General features: G+C 45.3%; 1 protein-coding gene across 7 annotated transcripts; it reads right to left on the reverse strand.

Moving 5' to 3' along the window:
- Window positions 1–10121: 10121 nt before the first annotated feature.
- Window positions 10122–20028, reverse strand: SDR42E1 (short chain dehydrogenase/reductase family 42E, member 1). Of its 7 annotated transcripts, none has more exons than XM_025860521.2 (3): window positions 19947–20028; window positions 15108–15201; window positions 10122–14532 (listed from the first exon to the last, which is right to left on the reverse strand). In XM_025860521.2, the coding sequence occupies exons 2-3, from the start codon at window positions 15173–15175 to the stop codon at window positions 13419–13421; spliced, it is 1182 nt and encodes a 393-aa protein (XP_025716306.1). In that variant the 5' UTR covers window positions 15176–15201; window positions 19947–20028; the 3' UTR covers window positions 10122–13418. The 7 variants fall into 7 exon arrangements, with proteins under 7 accessions (XP_025716306.1, XP_025716308.1, XP_025716305.1 ...); XM_025860523.2 differs by lacking the exon at window positions 19947–20028 and adding an exon at window positions 19395–19932; XM_025860520.2 differs by lacking the exon at window positions 19947–20028 and adding an exon at window positions 18298–19385.

Raw genomic sequence — 20028 nt, forward strand, 5'->3', positions numbered from 1 at the left:
GGCAAAAAATTAAATGAGAAAATTCAGACAATGGTCTTGGGGAGCTAGGAACTCTGGTGGGAGGGTAAATTTGTATGGCCACGTTACCAAATAAGCGAACAAGGTGGCCATCCCACCCCCCACCCCCCTTCCAGTGTTGGTCTAGGCGTAGCTATGGGGTCTCTGTTCTGGCCAGCAGGTGCAAGAAGAAACCACAGAGTAGGTTTTCCAGAAGGCTTTTTAAAAGGAGCAGAGACTGGAATTCCCTTTGACCTTATGTTTTCTCTCCTTCTTGCCCTATAATGACAGGTAGAAATGCAGCCACCTTCTCAGCAAGGACATTAGAATGCAGGCCTAACTGTGGAAAGATAGGGCCTGGGCCCTGAGGTCACCATCCTACACCTGCTGACTTCTGGACTCCTTTGCAGCATAAGAACCACCAACCCCTGTTTGTTTAAGCTACTCTGAGCTAAGTTTTTAAAGGAGCAGCTAAATGCATGTCTGGCACGGTAGAATCAGTTCTGCTTCTGGGTGTCTATCGTCACGACTCATTTGGAGAGGTACAGAAGGGCATTCACAGCGGTGCGGTTTGAGCAGTGGCCAAGTAGAAAACTGAATAAGCACCACTAAGGCAATGGTTATATCAACAATGGTGTATGTACACCATGGAATACTATGCAGCTCCTAAAAAGACCTGGGTAGATCTACTTCATTTGATGGTCATAAAGACGACCCATTCCATGCCCCCATGGTATCACACGCTGATGTCACTGGTCCTATAAAACAAAGGCAAGCTGACCTGCTGCAGCTTCTCCCTTGGAGCCTGGTTACAGCCCAATGTGTACCCAGCATGGGGTGCAGAAAGGCAATCCGGGCATTAGACCTCCCAGCTCATAGGCCTCCCGCTAGGAGTCATGCAGGTGACTTCCACAGGGAGGTGGGAGAGGTAGACAGAGCGCAACCACAGCCGGGAGTGAAGTTCTGATGAGCACCTAGAAGGAGAGCTCTTCCCACACCTGGGGAGCTTCGGGCTTCTAGAGCAGCCCGGGGTGGGGCCGGGGGCAGCCACCCCCTGTTCTGAACACTTCTGTCCCTATAGTACCGGCCTGGGCAGGCCTTGTGGATCGCTTCCCAAGTTTGAGATGGTGAAATCACTGGAGTAGCCACCATAATATTGTGAAGGACAACACATCTTTTGAAGCTACTGTTGACTCTACCACCAATGCAGGGATGGCCAATTCCAGGGACAATTTACCTGTGCTCAGGGGTGCAGATGGCTTTTGAGGTTTTGAGAAAATGAGGAGTAAAACAGTTATGACACATTTTACAAATACTTTTGGAGGCATGTTGCTCTATTTACTGAAATATCAAGTTCCATTTGAATTCACTGGAATGTTTTCCTTGTTGCTTAAATCCTACAGTATTCTGCAAAATAGTTTATTCTACGGCATTCACAAGGTTGATACTGGAGTTCTTTCAAGTGTATCATTGTGCTGCATAATTTGTACCAATATTTACTGAAATATTTATTTTTCTACATGCACAATGGCTCCTGGAAGAGGAATTCATTCCAATGTATTAGTTTGCTACATGACTTTTACCAAGTTTTACTGAGATTTGCTTCATTTTGCCTGTACTGCAGAAAAATGCCTTCAAATATATTTTGCACCGTGGCTTTCTTTTTTAGTTCCCAGTATTCAATGAAATATAGTGCCAGTGTTGGCTGGTATACTCCCACATGTCAAATTACCTTCTCTTCCACCAGTAAATATGTTCTGCAGCTAGCTACATCAAAGGATCACTGACAAACACATATACATAAGATTTCCTTTAGCTAGGTAATTTTATACTGATATTTCAGGATCCGTAAAATATTGCTGCATACTCAGAATTTAGGACTTCCTACTTGATTCTACCATACATGTACAAAACGATATTTGTTTCCTTTAAAACCACTTCATAATAGCTTTAATGCATATATTATGGAAAAATACTTAATTCTTTATATAATTTTAGTATCTTATATAGTGACCATTCAATTTATTATAGACAATGAGACACATTTGAACGTGAAAGTGGGGGGGGGCATGCCTGGGTGGCTCAGTCAGTTAAGCTGCTGCCTTCAGCTCAGGTCATGATCCCAGAGTCCTGGGATCAAGCTCCACGTCGGGCTCCCTGCTCAGTGGGGAATCTGCTTCTCCCTCTGCCTCTGCCTCTCCTCCTTGCTCTTCCTCTCTCTCTCTCTCTCTCTCAAATAAATAAATATTTTAAAATCTTTAAAAAAAAAAAAAAGAAAGTGAAAGGCAGCACTATTAAAAATTAGGATGAGGGGCGCCTGGGTGGCTCAGATGGTTCAGCGTCTGCCTTCGGCTCAGGTCCTGATCCCGGGGTCCTGGGATCGAGTCCCGCATCGGGCTCCCTGCTTGGCGGGAAGCCTGCTTCTCCCTCTGCCTCTCTCTCTCTCTCCCTCCCTCTCTCTGTCTCTCATGAATAAATAAATAAAATCTTTAAAAAAAAATTAGGATGAGACTACAGGAATGGAATTGGAACGGTCCTTGCCAAACTGCGACATGCAGTCACATTATATACCGGCACACCTCCTATGTCAGCAAATAAAGAATATATACTAATATCAGTAGACAGTCATGATGCACTATTTTTGAGAGAGAGAGAGAGAGAAAGCACGTGGTGGGGGCGGGGAGGGGGGGAAGCAGAGGAAAAGGGAGAAAGAATTCCAAGCAGGCTCCCTGAGTGCAGAGCTCAGCACTGGACTCGATCCCACAACTCTGAGATCATAACCTGAACCAAAATCAAGAGTTGGACACTTAACCTGCTGTACTACCCAGGCACCCCATGATGCTCTATTTAATGAGAAACACAAACAGCAGAAGGAACTGTAGGGCAGGAGACAACAGTATGGAGAAAAAGGAATACTACAGCCCTATTTCCTATACAAGTCTATACACGTACAGAATTTCGAACACATTGGTAAAAGCCTGCAGTGTTTTAACTTTTTACAAGGAAAATGTATTCATGCATTAGTTGTACAGTTACTTTTAAAACTAAAAAGGGGTATTCTGAGTGTATAGGATTAACAGCTTGACTGATACTCCATTTTGAGTTGGTTTTTCAGCCTGCAGGGTTTAAAACAAAGACACACCATTGTGACTGTCCAAATACAACAAAATGTAAAGCAGACAGGCACAGATTACCATTTTTTCCTCTAACAGTGTAACCTGCTCTCCAGCTTAAAAAAAAAAAAAAAGCCTCTGGAACTTCAGAGCTCAAAACATCACTGAACTGAGGTCTTTATTAAAACCACAGTAAACAAGATGGCACCTATTACAAGGCCAGGAGTCAATGAATCATTTTCATCTCCACCTTCCCTGTCTGAACATCGAATTCTCATTCACACCCCAGTCCCGCATGGCTAATTGCTTAGGGAGTCTTCCACTTGAATGCCTCAAACTCAACCAGGAGGTCCCATCGACTCCCGTACACCACCAGCTCCCCCTCCAAAACCCTCCCACCTCCCCCAGCAGAACAGCTATTAATTTTAACAATCTACGTGCATATAATGCTTTGCAGGTTACAAAGGGGCCTCCACGCCACCTCACTGACCAAGCTCCCCTGTGAGAGGAGTAGGAAATGCTTTATCTCCTCCTTACAGATGAGTGGCAGATTGGTTCAAAGTCACATTGCTAGTAAGAGGAGGATCCCACCTAAGGCAGGGCAAACAAATGCATCTGTTCCCTGAGCACTGGGGGGCCATGAACACCCACCACCAAGTAATTCTTTTCCACTTCCCAGGGCTTAGAGAAACCTCCCCTCGGAAGTGCTTCGAAAAAAGTTCACCTTTCTGTGGGAGAGCTGAATCATTTATGGATAGCCTGACAAGTTGGACTTTGCATTTTCATTACTTTGGCAGGTTTTTATCAGGCTCATGTTCCATACCCAGAATGGTGTAAGAGACTGCAGGGGAGGTCACATTGTCCATCACCAGAGGTAATCCTTGGGCTCTGCTCCCAAGATAGGATTTAAGGTGCTACTCTAGGAGAGGAGATTAGCACATGTGCAGTATGACCAACGCCAGTATTGGATTAGGTGCCAAAAACAAATCAAGTATTCTTAGAGAATGTTCTATCGGTTATTAAGGCTCTAACATGCCATACTGCTTAACTGACCCCCCCCACACACACACACTCCAGCCCCAACACACGTGCATTTATACAGTAAAATGCTTTGCTTGTCGGTAGAACTAGGAGTTTGTGCAGCACAAGTCACGATGTACAGGTAAGTGCTTCTTGCAACAAATAAAATAGTAATAGTATTTTAATGACAAATAGTGGTTGGGTGGTATCTGGCCTTGAATGCACACCATGAATACACACCATGCATGATGGCCATTGCAGACATGGCCATCAAGAGTTTGGTGTCTGGATCCAAGTGAACATAGCTCAAATCTCAGCTTTGCCACTTCCTAGATGAATGACCTTGGGTAAGATGCTCCATCTATGTAAACCTCCATTTCCTCACATGTAAACTAGAGATAATAAATGTACCTACTTTTAAAAGTCATTGAGAGGGGTGCCTGGGTGGCTCAGTTAAGCGTCTGCCTTTGGCTCAGGTCATGATCTCAGGGTCCCAGGATTGGGCCTCACATCAGGCTCCCTGCTCAGAGCAGCAGGGAGTCTGCTTCTCCCTCGGCTTCCCCCCTCCCCACTTGCACTCGCCTACTCACGCACGCGCTCACACTTATCTCAAATAAATAAGAGCTTTTTTTAAAAAAAGTCATTGAGACAACTAAAGGAGCTTAAGAAATATAGACAGCCTTACACATGGTAAATGGTCAACAAATAGTAGCAATTAACTATTAACAATGATTGTTTTTGAGTGACTTAGTCAATGAGAGTGCCAGGTAGTATTCATCATTATCCCAGTGTTGAACACACCTAGGAGCAAAATCCCTAGGGAAGTTACTTGACCACAACTCAGTGGGGGTGTTTTAAGCCCCAGCAACACAGCAAATAATTTCTCCTCAAAGCCGGGCAGCGGTTCAAACCTCTATTAGCTACTCAAGACACTAACACGTAGGGAGGGGATGGTTAAGGGTATGTGACGACTCATTCTCATAACACAATTTAAAAATATGTATTGGCAAGAAATTATTTCACTCTTAGATCTGTAATAAGGCTCCCTGGAAGACTGGAGGAAAAAATACATCTAGAATATTCACCAGGATTAAAATCCTACATATTACCAATGAAGAATTTAATTACTTGCATGCTTCAACCAGCTCTGTTAAAAATAAGCATTGCAAAACACTGCAGTTAAACCCCTTGTTGGCTGAAAGACACTTGCCCAGGTCACTTGACTATGTGTAATTTCTTTGTAGTGAGCTAGGTTTTGCCCCAGCTGTAATTACTTGATTCCAGTAACAAAGATATATTTCTGGATGCGCATGAGTTCTAAAATACAGAAGGGTAACATCTTATCAGTTTGCACAGCTTAGAAATACCATGGACTGGTTGACTCCATTCCTGGTTAGATTTTCAATAGCAAATGGCGAGTCTGTGCTAAAAGATCAGGTAACCAGGCCCAACCACATGGACTGCAGAACGAGCCCTTTGGCCAAAAGCAGCCCGTTCCAGGTAGACTGGAGTCTGCACAGAGATGTGGCCAGGCTTGTCAGGGAACCAAGGACTGTATCTGCACAAAGGGGGAGGCAGGAGGTCACCTGAGTCTAAAGTCCTTTTGTAAGTCCCATCCCCCTCTTTATTCATTCAGCAAAGGGGTGCTGAGCACGTGGTGTCACAACACACTAGGAGGGAAGAGAAAGGAGCATTCAGGAGCCTCTAGCACTTAGCATCCTGCAAAGGGTATCGGGCAGTATTTCTCACCTCCTTGTTGGAAGACAAGAAACACCTGGAATACACATTCCCAGCCCACCCAGACCTTCTGAATCAGGAACTGCCAGGGGAAGAGTCTGGAATCTGCATAGAATTTTTATTGTAGTAAAGTATACATAACACAGAGTTCTGAAATTGTTGGTTTCTGATTTTTTCCCCTGGTTTACTGGTTGCTTTGGCGAAACAACTAACCCCTAAAGCTTCTCTCTCTGCTATTCTGCATCATGTCGCTCCTCTGTTACTTTCTTTTTTAAAATAAAAATGGTATATATTTAAGGTGTACAACATAAGGATCTTACATATATACAGAAAATGAAGTATTTACTAGAGTCAAGCTAATCATCTCCTCCCATAGTTACTTTTGTGATGAGAGCACCTGAAATAAATCTAGAGCGCTAACATACCCCGGGGGGGGGGCTGCAGTTAACAATCCTGTACTGAATACTGACATCTGTATTTTTAACTTGGGCCTCCAGTGTTATGTTCAGGGAGAGCTGCGAGCCGCAGGTTTAAAGCAGTGGGTAAGGGGAACAGCAGAGCCACATGAGGTCACCTGGCTGATAAATGCATTCAGCCAATCAAGAAGCGTTTATTGGGCAGGTGAAGGGGCTGTATGGTGTTCTCTGGATAAAGAAGTTGACAAAACAGCCATGGCCCCTGCCCTCATACGACACCAAAATTCTGGGGAACAAACCACTTGTCAAACAATTTTCTTAATAAAGAGAGAGTTTGAACTAGGTTGCTGCAAGCCTATCAGCCCAGACACGCAGTATTCTATAAAAGGACATTAGTCCAATTCAGCAAGAAGAATGCCAGTGAATGTTCGGTTCCCCGCGGGATAAAAGCGCACTCCCCTTGGGCTCCCCACCCCCCAGGTCAGAAAGCACACAGGTGAGTGGAGAATGAGTGCCCTTAGGCACCACGGAGTGCGCTGTGGAGACTATTAACTAAGACCTTTTGCAATGCATGGAGAAAAACCCAACTCAAAACAAACGAAAACTTGAAGCAGGAAAAAAATGCAGTAAGACTCACAGGACAAGATGATCCAGGATAAAGTTAGCCTTGGGTACAGCTGGGTGGCAGACTCGGTGAGGTCTTCAAGGACCTTCTCTGTCGCCCTTTCTGGGCTCTGGGGTCCTTAACTCCCAGCCGGAGCCAGGAGCCCAAACAACGTTTTCAGAGCTTAGTCTCGCCTTCGGGGTAGAAGAGTCCCCGGCAGCCCTGAACCCTAACCTCGGGACGAAGCCACCCCAGCAGGCAGAGTTTCTCCAAACAGCTCCAGGAGAAAAGTGGAAGGGACGATGCTGATTGGCCCCCCCTTGACCAATGACTGTGCTCGGGAGGATGGCCGCCTTCTGATTGGCCAGGTCTTGCACAAGGCGGTCAGCGCCATGGAACGGGCTGGGAATGGGTTTCTCTCACCAAAGAGGGGAGAGGGGTGTCGTTCTCCAGAGCAAGAGGTGCTGGCAGACAGGGACAGTTTTAATAAGACACGAACTGCTGGTGTTGGATGCCAAGACCAGCTAACATGGGGACCATTAACCCCAGGGTGCCCAACGGGGTGAGAGCTAGTTCTTCTACGCTGTCTGGAAGGCGAGGGAATTTGGAAAAGAATACGAGATAGGAGGTACACCAACAATTGTCAGTAAAACAGTCTACAGCAAAACAATACTGGCTTCCTTATAATCAACATTTTAGGTGATTGAGAAAAATAAAACCTTGGGGTGCCTTTCTCAGGTCATGATCCCAGGGTCCTGGGATGGAGCAGAGCATCGGACTCCCTGCTCATCAGGGAGCCTGCTTCTCCCTCTGCCACTATCCCTCCCCCTGCTTGTGCTCTCTCTGTCAAATAAATAAATAAAATCTTTAAAAAATAAAATAAAATCTCCCCCCGCCAAGGCCTACTCTGTAGCCTAGGTCATTTGGTGCCAGAATTGTCATTTGGCCCCCAGGAAACTGCTGTTTGTAACATGGCACCCTCTGACACTCGTGTTTAGAACAGCACTAAGGAAATCAAGTGTTTCCACCGGACCGAAAAGGCCCCTCTTTCTTTTTTTTGCAGACGTAGGCAGTTTTGCGTTACCTTTGGTTTCCACTGCAAGGCTCTTTGTCACAGGGTATGATCCTCTAACACACCAATGACCGCCCAACTATACCTTGGAAGCACTGGTTGGGGTGGCAGTGCTGGCTGGTTCATGCCCAGTGTGTAGAAGCGCCCCTGCGTGCACAAGCGTAAACATGGTTTCGTATCCTTAGGCAGGTTTGGGGATTCAATCCAAGGTTGAGGGAAGGGGAGGGCAGCTGGGAATGTTAGAACTAATGAGATTCCTTAACTGTGGTATCTCCTGACCTGAGAAAGGAAGTCCCTTACCTTTCAGAAAATAGACCTGGGGTGCCTGGGTGGCTCAGTCGTTAAAACGTCTGCCTTCAGCTCGGGTCATTGATCCCAGGGTCCTGGGATCGAGCCCCGCGTGGGGCTCCCTGCTCGGCGGGAAGCCTGCTTCTCCCTCTCCCACTCCCCCAGTTTGTGTTCTCTCTCTGTGTGTCTCTCCCTGTCAAATAAATAAAATCTAAAAAAAAAAAAAAATACTTGACTTCTTTCAAGTGGTCCGTTTTCAGCTGCGACGTGGAGAGAACTCAAACAACTTTCCACTTTGCCCACATCCCTCGCCCTTCCCTGAACTTCTTCCAGCATATCGGAGCTTCCACCACATCACATGGAACATGACCTTGCTTATTTACTAGACCCCAACTAGTCTTGATTTTGTCAACACACGACGCTAGAATAGTAGGTTGGCCATTTTTCCCAGTCAACAGTTTACAAACGCTAATGTAGCACCAGAAAGGAGTGTTCACCCTCAGAAGGAAAAATAAATGTTCCTTAACAAATACCTACCAAACTCCTCTTCTGTGCAAGGTGTTAGGGATAGAGGAGCTTACAGGCATTAGACAAATAATTGCACCAACTATTCCAGTTGTGATAAAGGCTGTAAAAAAGAAGCAGGTGGTATGAGAGTTTGTAGCAGGAGGACCACACCTACACTGTTGGGATCATGGAAGGCATCTGGAAGAAGAGAGCTGAAGCTGAGACGTGAAAGAAACATTAGGCATCAAGTGAGGAGGGGTGTGAGAAACTGGGAAGCCGGAACCTGCAAGCACCTGGTATAGTTCGGGCAGAGAAGGGAGTGTGCGGGGAGGTGATCTTGAAGCCGTGAGCAGGGGCCAGATCAAGCAAGGCCTCCCTCGGACTCACATTAAGGATTTTCAGCCTATATCTGAAGAGAGTTTTGAGCAGGGAAGTGACCTACATTTTCATATAGGATCACTTTGCTTGGCCCATGGAGAACGGACTGAAGGAAGGCAGGAAGGTATGTAGGTGGAAGAGAAAAGATATTATTGGAGCCTAGGAGAGAGAGGTTAACACCTGCTCACTGGACAACACTGAGGCATGAACAGATGTTAAAGACAGTGGGCTTCAAGGGGGGTTAGGTGTGTCAAGGGCAGGCAGGGATCGAAGATTATCCCAGATTTCTGGCATAAGAAATTCAGCGGGTACTGGTGATGCTTACTAAAGAAAGAAACCCTATAATTTGGAGGGGTTGTGTGATATGTTGATGGAGAGGTGCATGTGACGTACCCAAGTGGAGATGCCAAGGGACTTGGATAGATGGGTCTGGAGCTCAGAATGGTCTGAGCTGGAACTCTATTTAGTAGTATGTATTTGGGATAGGGATGGAAATGAAAGCCAGGGGTTTGGACAAGATCAGGAGCTTGGAGAAATTATGGTATTAGAAGAGGGTCTAGTACTGAGCACTGAAGAAATCTACCACTTAGGACTGGAGTGGAGGAAAGGATAAGGGAACTGACAAGACATAGGAGTGTGGTAGTGGGCTCCACTATGGCCACCAGTGATTCCCCACCACCTGGTCTTTACGTCCTGGGTAGTCTCCTCCCACATGGAACAGGGCTAACCTGTGTAGCCAATATGGCATTGTGCAAATGACAGTGCATGACTGAGGTTGTGGCTATAAAACCTTTTAAGATTTAAGAGAGACCTAAGGTGGTACCTAAAAATGTTCAAATAATAAAGCTTTTAAGAATCTTAAGGGTATTGTCCCTCAGCAGCCTGAGCAGAAGCCCAAGGTAGAGAAGGACTTATCTCAAAGAAATGTGTGGGTGTGGCTTTTGCATAATGGAGCGAACTGGAATAAGACTCCCAGGAGACACACAGTGTTCAGAAAAATTGTATTTGCAGTAACACCACCAGCTTGGGCTGAAAAGAGATACACTACAAAGTGTAAAGAGGTCTTTAGACCTCCCAAATTCTGCTGGGTGTCAGCAGGCTGAGAAAACGATGTCGCTGTAAACATGGGCTACCTTTAATGGAAAAGGAGACTCAGAGGATGGAACCAAGAGCCCAGCTTCCAAGATGGCCTCCAACATTCCCCCACCTTCTGGTATTCACACCTTTGGGTACTTCCTTCCCACACTGAATAGGACTGACCTGTGTAAACAGTATATTACGGAGTGACAGTTGTGATCTTTGAGGATAAATCATGAAAGACATTGTACCTTCCACCATGCTCTCTTGGATCACCCGCTCTGGGGGAAACCAGCTACCATGTCATGAAAACTTTCAAGCCGTCCAATGGAGATGCCTACACGGTGAGGAACTGAGCCTCCTGCCAACAGTCATGTGGACAAGCCATCCTGGATGTGGATCCTCCGGCTTCAGTCAGGCTTCCAGATGACCGCATTCCAGATATCACGAGATGACCCTCATGAGGAACCCTATGCAAGACCAACCCAGTTCAGCTGCACCCAAATGCCTGACCCATAGAAACTGGGACATAACGTTTGTTGTTTTAGGATCATATGTCTAAGAGTGATTTGTTAAGATATGTCTTAGGGTAATTTGTAGTAGATCTTGAGGTAGTACAATAGGTAATTAATACAAGGAGAAAGACCAAGAATGAGTTCATGAACAGCGAATGAACTATGTTTCAGTGGACAACAGTGTCAAATGTTGTGGCATAGCCAAATACCTCACACCTGGATGACAAGAGACCCCATATATCCACCCTGAATTTCATGTGGATCTCGATTGTGGAAAACAACAAAACCAATCAAAACCCCACTATACTAAGTATACTTGGTGTAAGAAAACTAAGAAGTATCTATTATTCTTTTGAAGGACTTCATTCAAAACATGTTTTGAAAGGCTGCGACGCCTCTCAATAACAGTAGGCAAGTGTTTTACTGAACTTACCCACTCTATCAGTGTCCTCGTGTGGACATGCCACACCATGTGGGTTTTACTGAACGTACCCACTCTATCAGTGTCCTCGTGTGGACACCCCACGCCATTGTGTTTTACTGAACATACCCACTCTATCAGTGTCCTCGTGTGGACACCCCACGCCATTGTGTTTTACTGAACATACCCACTCTATCAAGTATCCTTGTGTGGACACGCCATGCCATTGTGGGCTGTAAGGTGGCAGAGGGCAGAGGAACCTGCCCTACAGCACCTGTACTGTTGGGTATGCCATACGTGCTCATACAAGCAAAAGCTTAAGATAGGGGCACCTGGGTGGCTCAGTAGTTAAGCATCCAACTCTTGATTTCAGCTCAGGTCATGGTCTGAGTCGTGAGATCGAGCCCCGCATCAGGCTCCGTGCTGGGCGTGGAGCCTGCTTGGGATTACCTCGCTCCCTCTGCCCCTACCCCCCCCAACAACAAAAAAAATTAAGATAGAAGACTCCAAAAACATTTTACCAAAAATGAACACTACCACTACCTCATATTTATGTGGTAATTTATATATCAAAAGTACTTTCCCGACATCTTATTTTGTGCTCACAACAAACCCTGTGAGGTGGGTGGTGGGTTTGTAGAAAAGGCAAATACAAGTCATTCCTATTTCCCAAGTGAGGAAAGTAAGAGGCTTCAGTTACTGGATTAAAGCCACACAATATCTTCATGGTTGCAGGTGTTCTGGTATCAGGTTGAGCACTTTTTCCAAAATACCCAGGTAGCATTTACCAGGGAGTATTCATCTAGCTTCCTCTTTCTGCCAATAATCTCAACACAATTCTAATGTAACCTTCTGCAGCAATCTCTCTGCCTTGTGCTTGAATACTGTCTTTTCTGAAGCTGGAATCATGAAACGGGTAAAGATTCTCTGTCTTCTTTCCACTTTGGTTCCTGTGCAACAGGACACCTTGAATGCCTTCCACAGCAGGCCTCAAGGGTGGCTGGACAATACCTCCATTGTTCAAAACATTCTTCACTGGAAGTTGCCTTCTGAGAACCCAACTTCTTCCCAGAAGAAAACCAGTCTACTAGTTGAGAGTTATGTTTCATTTTTAAATGGCATCATTAGCTTGATCATCTTTCTCAATCAGATTTGTAGCTGTTTCCTAAACTTCAATCTAAGCGCAGAGACCAAAACTTTACAAACACTGCGTATATTCAAACATGCTTGTTACAGACTGAGGGCTTATCACAAAGACGTTCCAGAAAGGTTAGTGGCAACAGCACCCTCTGAACAGAATTCCCCTGACGAAGAAAACCCTCACAAGGAATATATAGCAACGATATTAATAAAAACAATGGCTTGTGTGTGTTGAGTGGCACTTTATATGTCTTGTCTAATTTAATCCTCAAAATAATCCTATGAGGTAAGACAAAGTTCTGTTTGTTTAAAACTCAAACGTTACCACGCGGTCACACATGGGTCATGCCCTTTTATCATAAAGGGCAAGAACTGATTCCTAAATCCTACAGGAATGAAGAGCTAATGCCTCTCAACAGCTACCATCTCCTCAGAGGGTTGGTCTGTAGGGATCTGACCCAATTTGGGGTTTTTCACACATTTTCAAGCCTGTTAGTGTTTTGCCATTCTCATATCAGTGCACATTTTAGTCTATTTTCAGTGGATGCAGAGTGTAGAGAACAGAAATAAGTACATTTTTGGCTCAGAGAAATTCAAGACATTTCCAATCTTCCTCAGTCTGGCTCCATGGCTCCAGTATGATTTCTATCATACCCATCTAAAGGAGGATACAAGAAATTACATTTCAACTTTGTCTTTGCTTCTTTTTTTCTCCTATCAGGATTAGTGCAAGAAGGTAAGAAATGAAGACTTAATCCAAGAATCTATTCTTAAGTAGCAATTTGAAGAGCCAAAATTTGCTACCAGATATCTATTTCCATCTATCTAGATATCTATCTATAGATATATTTAGATCTAGATAGACATTTTATGATTCATTGTTTGTGCGTAACACCCAGTGCTCCACGCAGAGCGTGCCCTCTTTAATACCCATCACCAGGCTAACCCATCCCCCCACCCCCCTCCCCTCTAGAACCCTGTTTGTTTTTCAGAGTCCATCGTCTCTCATGGTTCGTCTCTCCCTCTGATTTCCCCCCCTTCATGCTTCCCCTCCTGCCTAGACAGACATTTTAAACTCACAATTCTTGAAAACCATCTCAGCAAGTGTGTTCAGGTCCTTATTTCTAGTTCCCTCATAGTGACAGAACCACAAAAGCAGGCAGCCACGTGAGAACTGCTAGAGCCAAGAGTAAGGCCATCAGCCCATCCCCAACAAGACACTCAGAGTCATGATTCCCAGGACTTCTGCCATGACCATGGGCTTTAAACCATTCTACTACTTCCTGGAGGTCAAACGGCTGAGGCTCATAACCGAGCTCCTTCTGGGCCTTCTCTAGGCTAAAGTAATGTGTGACGCCAGTTTTGTAAACTTCTGTGCGGGTGAGGAAGGGCTGGAAGTTGTAGAGTTGACCTAAAATGAAGTGAACCATTTCTGTTAGGAAAGCAAAGCAGTAGATGAGGGTCAATGGCAGGCGGACAGATGGGAACGTGTAGCCTAGGCCCTCAACCAAAGGCCGGAAGAACTCAAAGTTGTTCACGGGCCTGCCATCTGAAATGAAGTAGGGCTGCCCAGAGGCAATGTGGCCCTTGTCAGCTTTCAGAGCCTCTGAGGCCAGAATGTGAGCCTGTACCAAGTTATCCACATGGACAAATTCAACCAGGCTCCTAGGATCTCCGTACACAAACTTGAACAGACCCCTCTCAATGTACCTCACTATCCTGGGAAGGTGCCTTTGTTCTCCAGGCCCATAGATACCAGCCGGGCGCAGAGCACAGGTTCTTAAGACACCATCACTTCTTACCAGGCTGGTACCATTGGCCTCCAGCACCTTCTTCTCTGCAATAGATTTGGTCCGAGAGTAGTGATCGGGATGGAGGTGAAGAGGTAGGTAAGGCAGAGACTCATCTCCATTTCTGATAACTTGACCTCCAAAGATGACATTGAAAGTGCTGGTGTAAACAAATCTTGGCACCCCTCTCCTCCTGCAAACCTGGAGGATATTGTCTGTGCCCCCCACATTGACTTCTTCAATCAGGCTCCGATTCAGCTGCTCCCGCCCTGACATGCCATAAGAGGCAATATGGAACACACACGTGACATCCACATCCTGGAAGGCGTTCTCCACGTCAGAGAGGTGGCGAATGTCTCCATGCATAAACTTGATCCCTTCTGGAATAGAATGAGCAGGGCTGCTGATGTCAAACAGAATCACATGGAATCCTTTCTGGTTCAGAGCACAGCCTAGGCTGAGATGAGAAGCAAGTTAGATCAAATCGCTAGTAAGCTATGCCTAAAGAAAAGTGCATAAATGTAGGGCTGATCCAAGCCTTCTAGGCTCATCCCGAGTCCCTTACTTTACATGTTCATTGGTGCAACTCTTACTTATGTACGTAAGTATGCAAATATTCAAAACTGAGGATCCACACGTCTACTCGAATTACACTGAGAGGTTTTATCTTCTAATACGGTGGCATCTACATGTTCCATTCCCCCCGCCCCCAGTTTATGAAACCACCACCCATTCTTTGGAATATTTACGAATAACAGAACTGCAAAAGAATAACTATTATTTCTAATGTTTTTGGTGATGTCAGTTATCTCCCTAATTTAATACCTTTACAAAGAATTTTTCTTAAAGTAGAATACATCTGTAGTTCTGAATTTCAGCATCTGAGCAGTGGGCAACCTAGTTCATTTCTGATTTGACACTACTCAAACAAGTAGAAACTGACACTAGATTAATGTCAGAGTTGAAGGCTCTGTTTTTTCCAGCAACTACCAGTAAAATAATTCCATGGACATGTGTGATTGAAGCACTGACCGGAAACCAAAATAGCCACCTCCTCCTGTAATGAGGACAGTTTCCTTTAGAGATTTTTGGAAGTCCATGTGTGACAGTCAAAAGATCACGGGATCTATAAGAAAGAAGTATGCAACACTGTTACTGATCCCTCAGAGGCTACTGCTGCAGCAAAAAGCAGGGGGCTGATAAGCTCCCAGGCTTATGAAGACCCAGCAAAATGCCCGACATAATGGGCACTCCATGAAGCCATTTCTCCAATTGCCTTTTCTTCAAGCTCTGGAGTCTGGGGATTGACTGATCTATTACATTTCCACATACCATGATTACACCTCTCAAACGTACAGGGTTGCACAAAGCCTGACAAGTTCTTCTGGATGAGTGTACTAATTACCTCAGATGGCCAGAAAAGCTAACCGGTCCATCATGCAGCGATCAGTTGGTGTGGCAGCTACTGAGGCTGTTTCTAAACACACTGGATGTCACTCCCTGATACTTCACCCCAGACTTCTTCCCTTCAGTATGTAGGTCTGCTTGAATGTCACTTGCTCAATCAGAGATGCTTCTCTGATCCCCGTAAAAGAGCTCCCCTTACCTTAAATACTGCTTTGTTTCTTCATGGTACATTTCGCTATATAAAATTATCTTTTTTTTTTTTTTTTTTTTTTTTTTTACTATTGCTCTCCTTCCAAGAGAACGTAAGTTCCATGAGAACTGAGACCTTCTGCCTCTTCCACTGACAGGTCTGTACCAGAACCTAGGACATGGCAGATGCTCAACAAATATTTGTTCAAATTATGGACGATTTTGAACACTGTGAAATACATCCAGTTCAGTAAAATTATGATGGGCACAAATGGCGCAGGGCTCTGCAGTGTGGAAGAGTCATTGTTATGTTTGGCAACGAACACTGCTACTTTCATTTAACTTCTCTTCTAAGAAATGCTGAGTTATGGAGTGAAAACAACACAAAACTAAATGAGACAGAATTCCTGCTTTCTGGAAATGATGACGGAGAGAGCCTTTTGCAAATATCTAAACTACAAAGCAAAAAGGAGAAAACAAGATTCCTGTCATATGTTGGTGTAAGCAAGGTGCTATGGGAGTGCCGAGGTGGTGTTGAGAGAAACTGATTCTGGAGGGTGTATTAGAGAAGACTTCACTGAGGCGTGAGTCAGGACAACAGGAAGATTCAGGTGGGCTGAGGCAAGGCAGAGGGTTACCACAGGCTGAGGGGACATCATTAATGAATGGAACAGCAACAGGAACGCTGTGTTGGGCAATTAATATGGTGAGTCCACTGTGGTTGGTATGCAAACTGAAGCCAAAACACGGAGCTGGTGATTGAGGTGGGAAAGATGGCCTAGGGGTGGCTTTCAGACACCTCTGAGTTCCTGGTGGGGAGTGTAGATTCTATTCTTTAGACAGTTGAAAGCCTTTGTAGGTTTACTGAACAGGCTTGCTCCCTTTGGTCCTTGCTAAGGGTCAAGCTTTCCCTGGAGGAGGGTGAGGCTGGAAACAGCCAAGAGTCTCAGTAAAGGGTGATGGGACTGGGCTAGAGGCTTATCTGTGAGGAAGAAATGCCAGTGTGCTGAGCCGGAAACAGGACAGGATCTGGTGAGCAACTGAGACCCCAGTGGGCAACGTCCAAGTGAAGAGTGTGCGGTCATTCACTGAAACAGCACACACAGGTTTTAGAAATGTTCCATTTGGTTAACAGACGTTCTATTCTGAGTAACAGGATGCCAGATAACAAAGTTTAAAATATTCTCAGTATCTCCACAAGAATTCCACGAGGAAGGGACACCTGGGCGGCTCAGTTGGTTAAGCAGCTGCCTTCGGCTCAGGTCATAATCCTGGAATCCCGGGATCGAGTCCCGCATCGGGCTCCCTGCTCAGCGGGGAGCCTGCTTCTCCCTCTGACCCTCCCCCTCTCATGCTCTCTCTCATTCTCTCTCTCAAATAAATAAATAATTAAAAAAAAAAGCATTCCACGAGGAGGGATTCAGAAAATGGACCGGGCCTCAGAGTCCAATTAGGAAAATTCCAACAGAAATTCTTCCTAATCTCTAATTATCCTTTGATTTTAAAATTGCACATTCCAGCGCAGTCACAGGACCACAAGTCAGCCATGGTTCATGTGCACATTAGTCATGCTGGGAATGTACAAGTTCAAATTATTAACACATCAGAGTACCTGCCAGGCCTATTCATGCTACTCCTTATTACTTTCCAACTAATTCCACAATGATCTGAAGCAAGAATTTATATAACTGACCCGATCAGGAGGGTCAGAGGAGAAAGATGGCAATGAGTAAGGAAAAAATAATGATTTAGCAAGAAAACAGCGTGGAAACGAAGCCTATCCACCAGGTGGGTAAAACCTTCACATGGCTCACCAGGAGCCAAGGCCTCCCTTCCTGGTTCCCCACATCAATAAGCATAGAGGAAACGCAGTAGACACATTTCTCAGGAAATTGCAAGAAACTCCCAAGAACACTAAGCCAGAAGGGAGAAGAGTAGATACAGTTTTTCCTCAACCAGCTGCCTGATCTTTACACTTTATGGCTTCTCTTTTTATTAATTAGTTACCATCTGATTCCTTCTGGGGCTGGGCACTCAATCTCAACTGCTTTAAGGTTTTTTCAAAACCCGGCTTAGTAATTGCTTTCCCCTGGGCGGAGGGTGAACGGTCACATCTGACCTGAGCAGTCACTCTAGTGGATATGTGTTAAAGTTAAGTGCATGAGGCAGAAAAAGGAATCTTAATTACAAACAAGAAAAAACGAAATTTAGATCCGCCTGACCTCTTGATAATACTAAGATAAAAGTGAGGGTAATAAAGTTGGTATCTCACAGGGAAGTTATGAGAAAACTCATAAAAATGACTATGGGTACTTTAAATTTACAAAGCCCTAATTAAAATGCTAAGGATCAGTAAAAAAGAACCTTAGATTACGCACACAGTTCCTTCATCCCCTGAGTTCAAGATGACACTAGTAACCCTCGGGTATAATGCAATATACAAATCTAGGTGCCACTGGAGTCCAGAACAGATAGGAGAATTGAAGACTGCTTTCATAAAAATAAAATTTTACTATGTTTGCTTCAAGGAAGATAAAAACAGCTCCAAGTCGTTTAACTCTGTGGTGGTATGTTTTAAATTACTGCCCAAGTACTACCTAGAGGCAAAAGGTAACTGTGTTCTTACTGTATTGAGATCAGGAAAATACATCGAGGCTAGACGGTTTAGAAATGGTGCTGTTCAAATTCCATGCATGATCTGAAAATTATTTGTGCTTAATACAAAGCAGTCAAAGCAATAAAGACGAAGTCAGTAAAGATGATAAGGGGAGTAACCCTGATAACAGGTAAAAGGGATGTAAGGTATACAAACTAAAAGGCCAGACACATTTGGGAAGAAAATTAGCTGAGGGCATAGCATTAAGTGGAAAGTCGACATACTCCAGGGGGTAACATCGTGGTTACCAGGGGCTGGGGGCTAGGCGAAATGAGATGTCGGTCAAAGGGTACACATTTCCAGTAATAAGGCAGAATGAGTTCTGGGGATCTAATACGCAGCAGTATACCTGACTACAGTCAACAATACCTTACCATGTACTTGAAAGTTGCCAAGACTAGATCTTTAGTGCTCTCAGCATACACACAAAAAACTAATTATGTGAGGTGCCTGAGATGTTAACAAACCTTACTGTGGTTACCACTTCACAGTACAACAAATCATCACATTGTACACCTTAAAACTACAGTGTTATGTCAATTATCTCAATTAGCAGGAAGAAAAACAAAATCTTAAATTCCGCACCCAGAACTGGTTGTAAGTGGCTGAGCTAGACCCAGGGCTTGAAGCCAGATGTGCAGCACTCCCAAGCCTGGGCCCTTTTTAAGATTTATTTATTTCAGAGAGAGAGGGGGGTAGGGAGAGAGATGGCGCTCAGTGCGGAGGGGCATAGGAAGACGGAGAGAGAAACTCAAGCACATTCTGCACTGATTTCAGAACTCACGTGGGGCTCCATCTCACGACCCTGATCTGGCCTGAGGTGAGACCGAGTCCAAACGTGTTGCATGGAGCACTGGGTGTTATGCGCAAACGGTGAATCATGGTTACTAACATAACACAATTAAATTAAAAAAAAAAAAGTCAAAACTAAGGTCGTAGTAAAGTGGAAAAAAAAAAAGTCCAAAAGGACTGCGCTACCCAGGCGTCCTCCCCACCCCCCAAGGCTGGGCTCTTAACCAGGCGAGTCGCCCCCCACATGGGGTTGGGACAGTGCACTGTTTACTTACCACCTTTACAATTTCTGTCACACCTGGTACCTCCGCTACCTATTATGTTTGTTTAAACCTATTTACCTTTTTACAAGAAATACATTCATTTTAAGTGCGACCTTCACATTCCCACTTTAAATGGGAAATCAGAATCATTTGTCGTAAGGGAAGGTAGTATTTCCAGGAACTGTGAGATGAAAACAAATGATCAAGTCTAGCCAGATAGAGATGCCTGATGAAAACTCTGAGCTTGGGGTCGGCTCTTTAAAAAACAAAACAAAACAAAACAAAACAAAAAACACCCAGCGGCCAGGGTTTGAGGCCTCCGAGACATTCTAGAAAGCCGGGCGCGACTGGCTCCTTGGAATCCGGCAGAGAGCTGGAAAGGGGGGTAGTTCCCGCCACCAGGGTGGGCGTCACCCACTGCCGCGCCCCCTACCACCGGGCCGACCACTGAGCGCAGGCACAGGCGGGGCCGCCCACGGCCGCTCTGCCCTCGGCGCTCCCGCCGGCCGGGACCCCGGACCCCGCAGGGCGGAGGCGGCCGCCCTCCGACCCTGGCCCACTCACGGCGTCGAAGACGGCAGCACCTTCGGACCGCGACCGGCCAGGCTCCCAGGCCTCGCGAGCCCGCCCCCCGCCCCGCCCCGCG

Source organism: Callorhinus ursinus, unplaced genomic scaffold, assembly GCF_003265705.2.
Source record: "Callorhinus ursinus isolate GAN/ISIS: 27379988/994484 unplaced genomic scaffold, GSC_fseal_2.0 scaffold46, whole genome shotgun sequence".
Classification (NCBI taxonomy): Eukaryota; Metazoa; Chordata; class Mammalia; order Carnivora; family Otariidae; genus Callorhinus; species Callorhinus ursinus.

Coding starts and splice junctions, on each gene's coding strand:
- SDR42E1 (XM_025860521.2), bottom strand. CDS start 15,175: ATGGACTTCCAAAAATCTCTAAAGGAAACTGTCCTCATTACAGGAGGA. Junction 14,533..15,107: donor GGTGGCTATTTTGGTTTCCG/GTCAGTGCTTCA, acceptor TTCTCATCTCAG/CCTAGGCTGTGCTCTGAACC.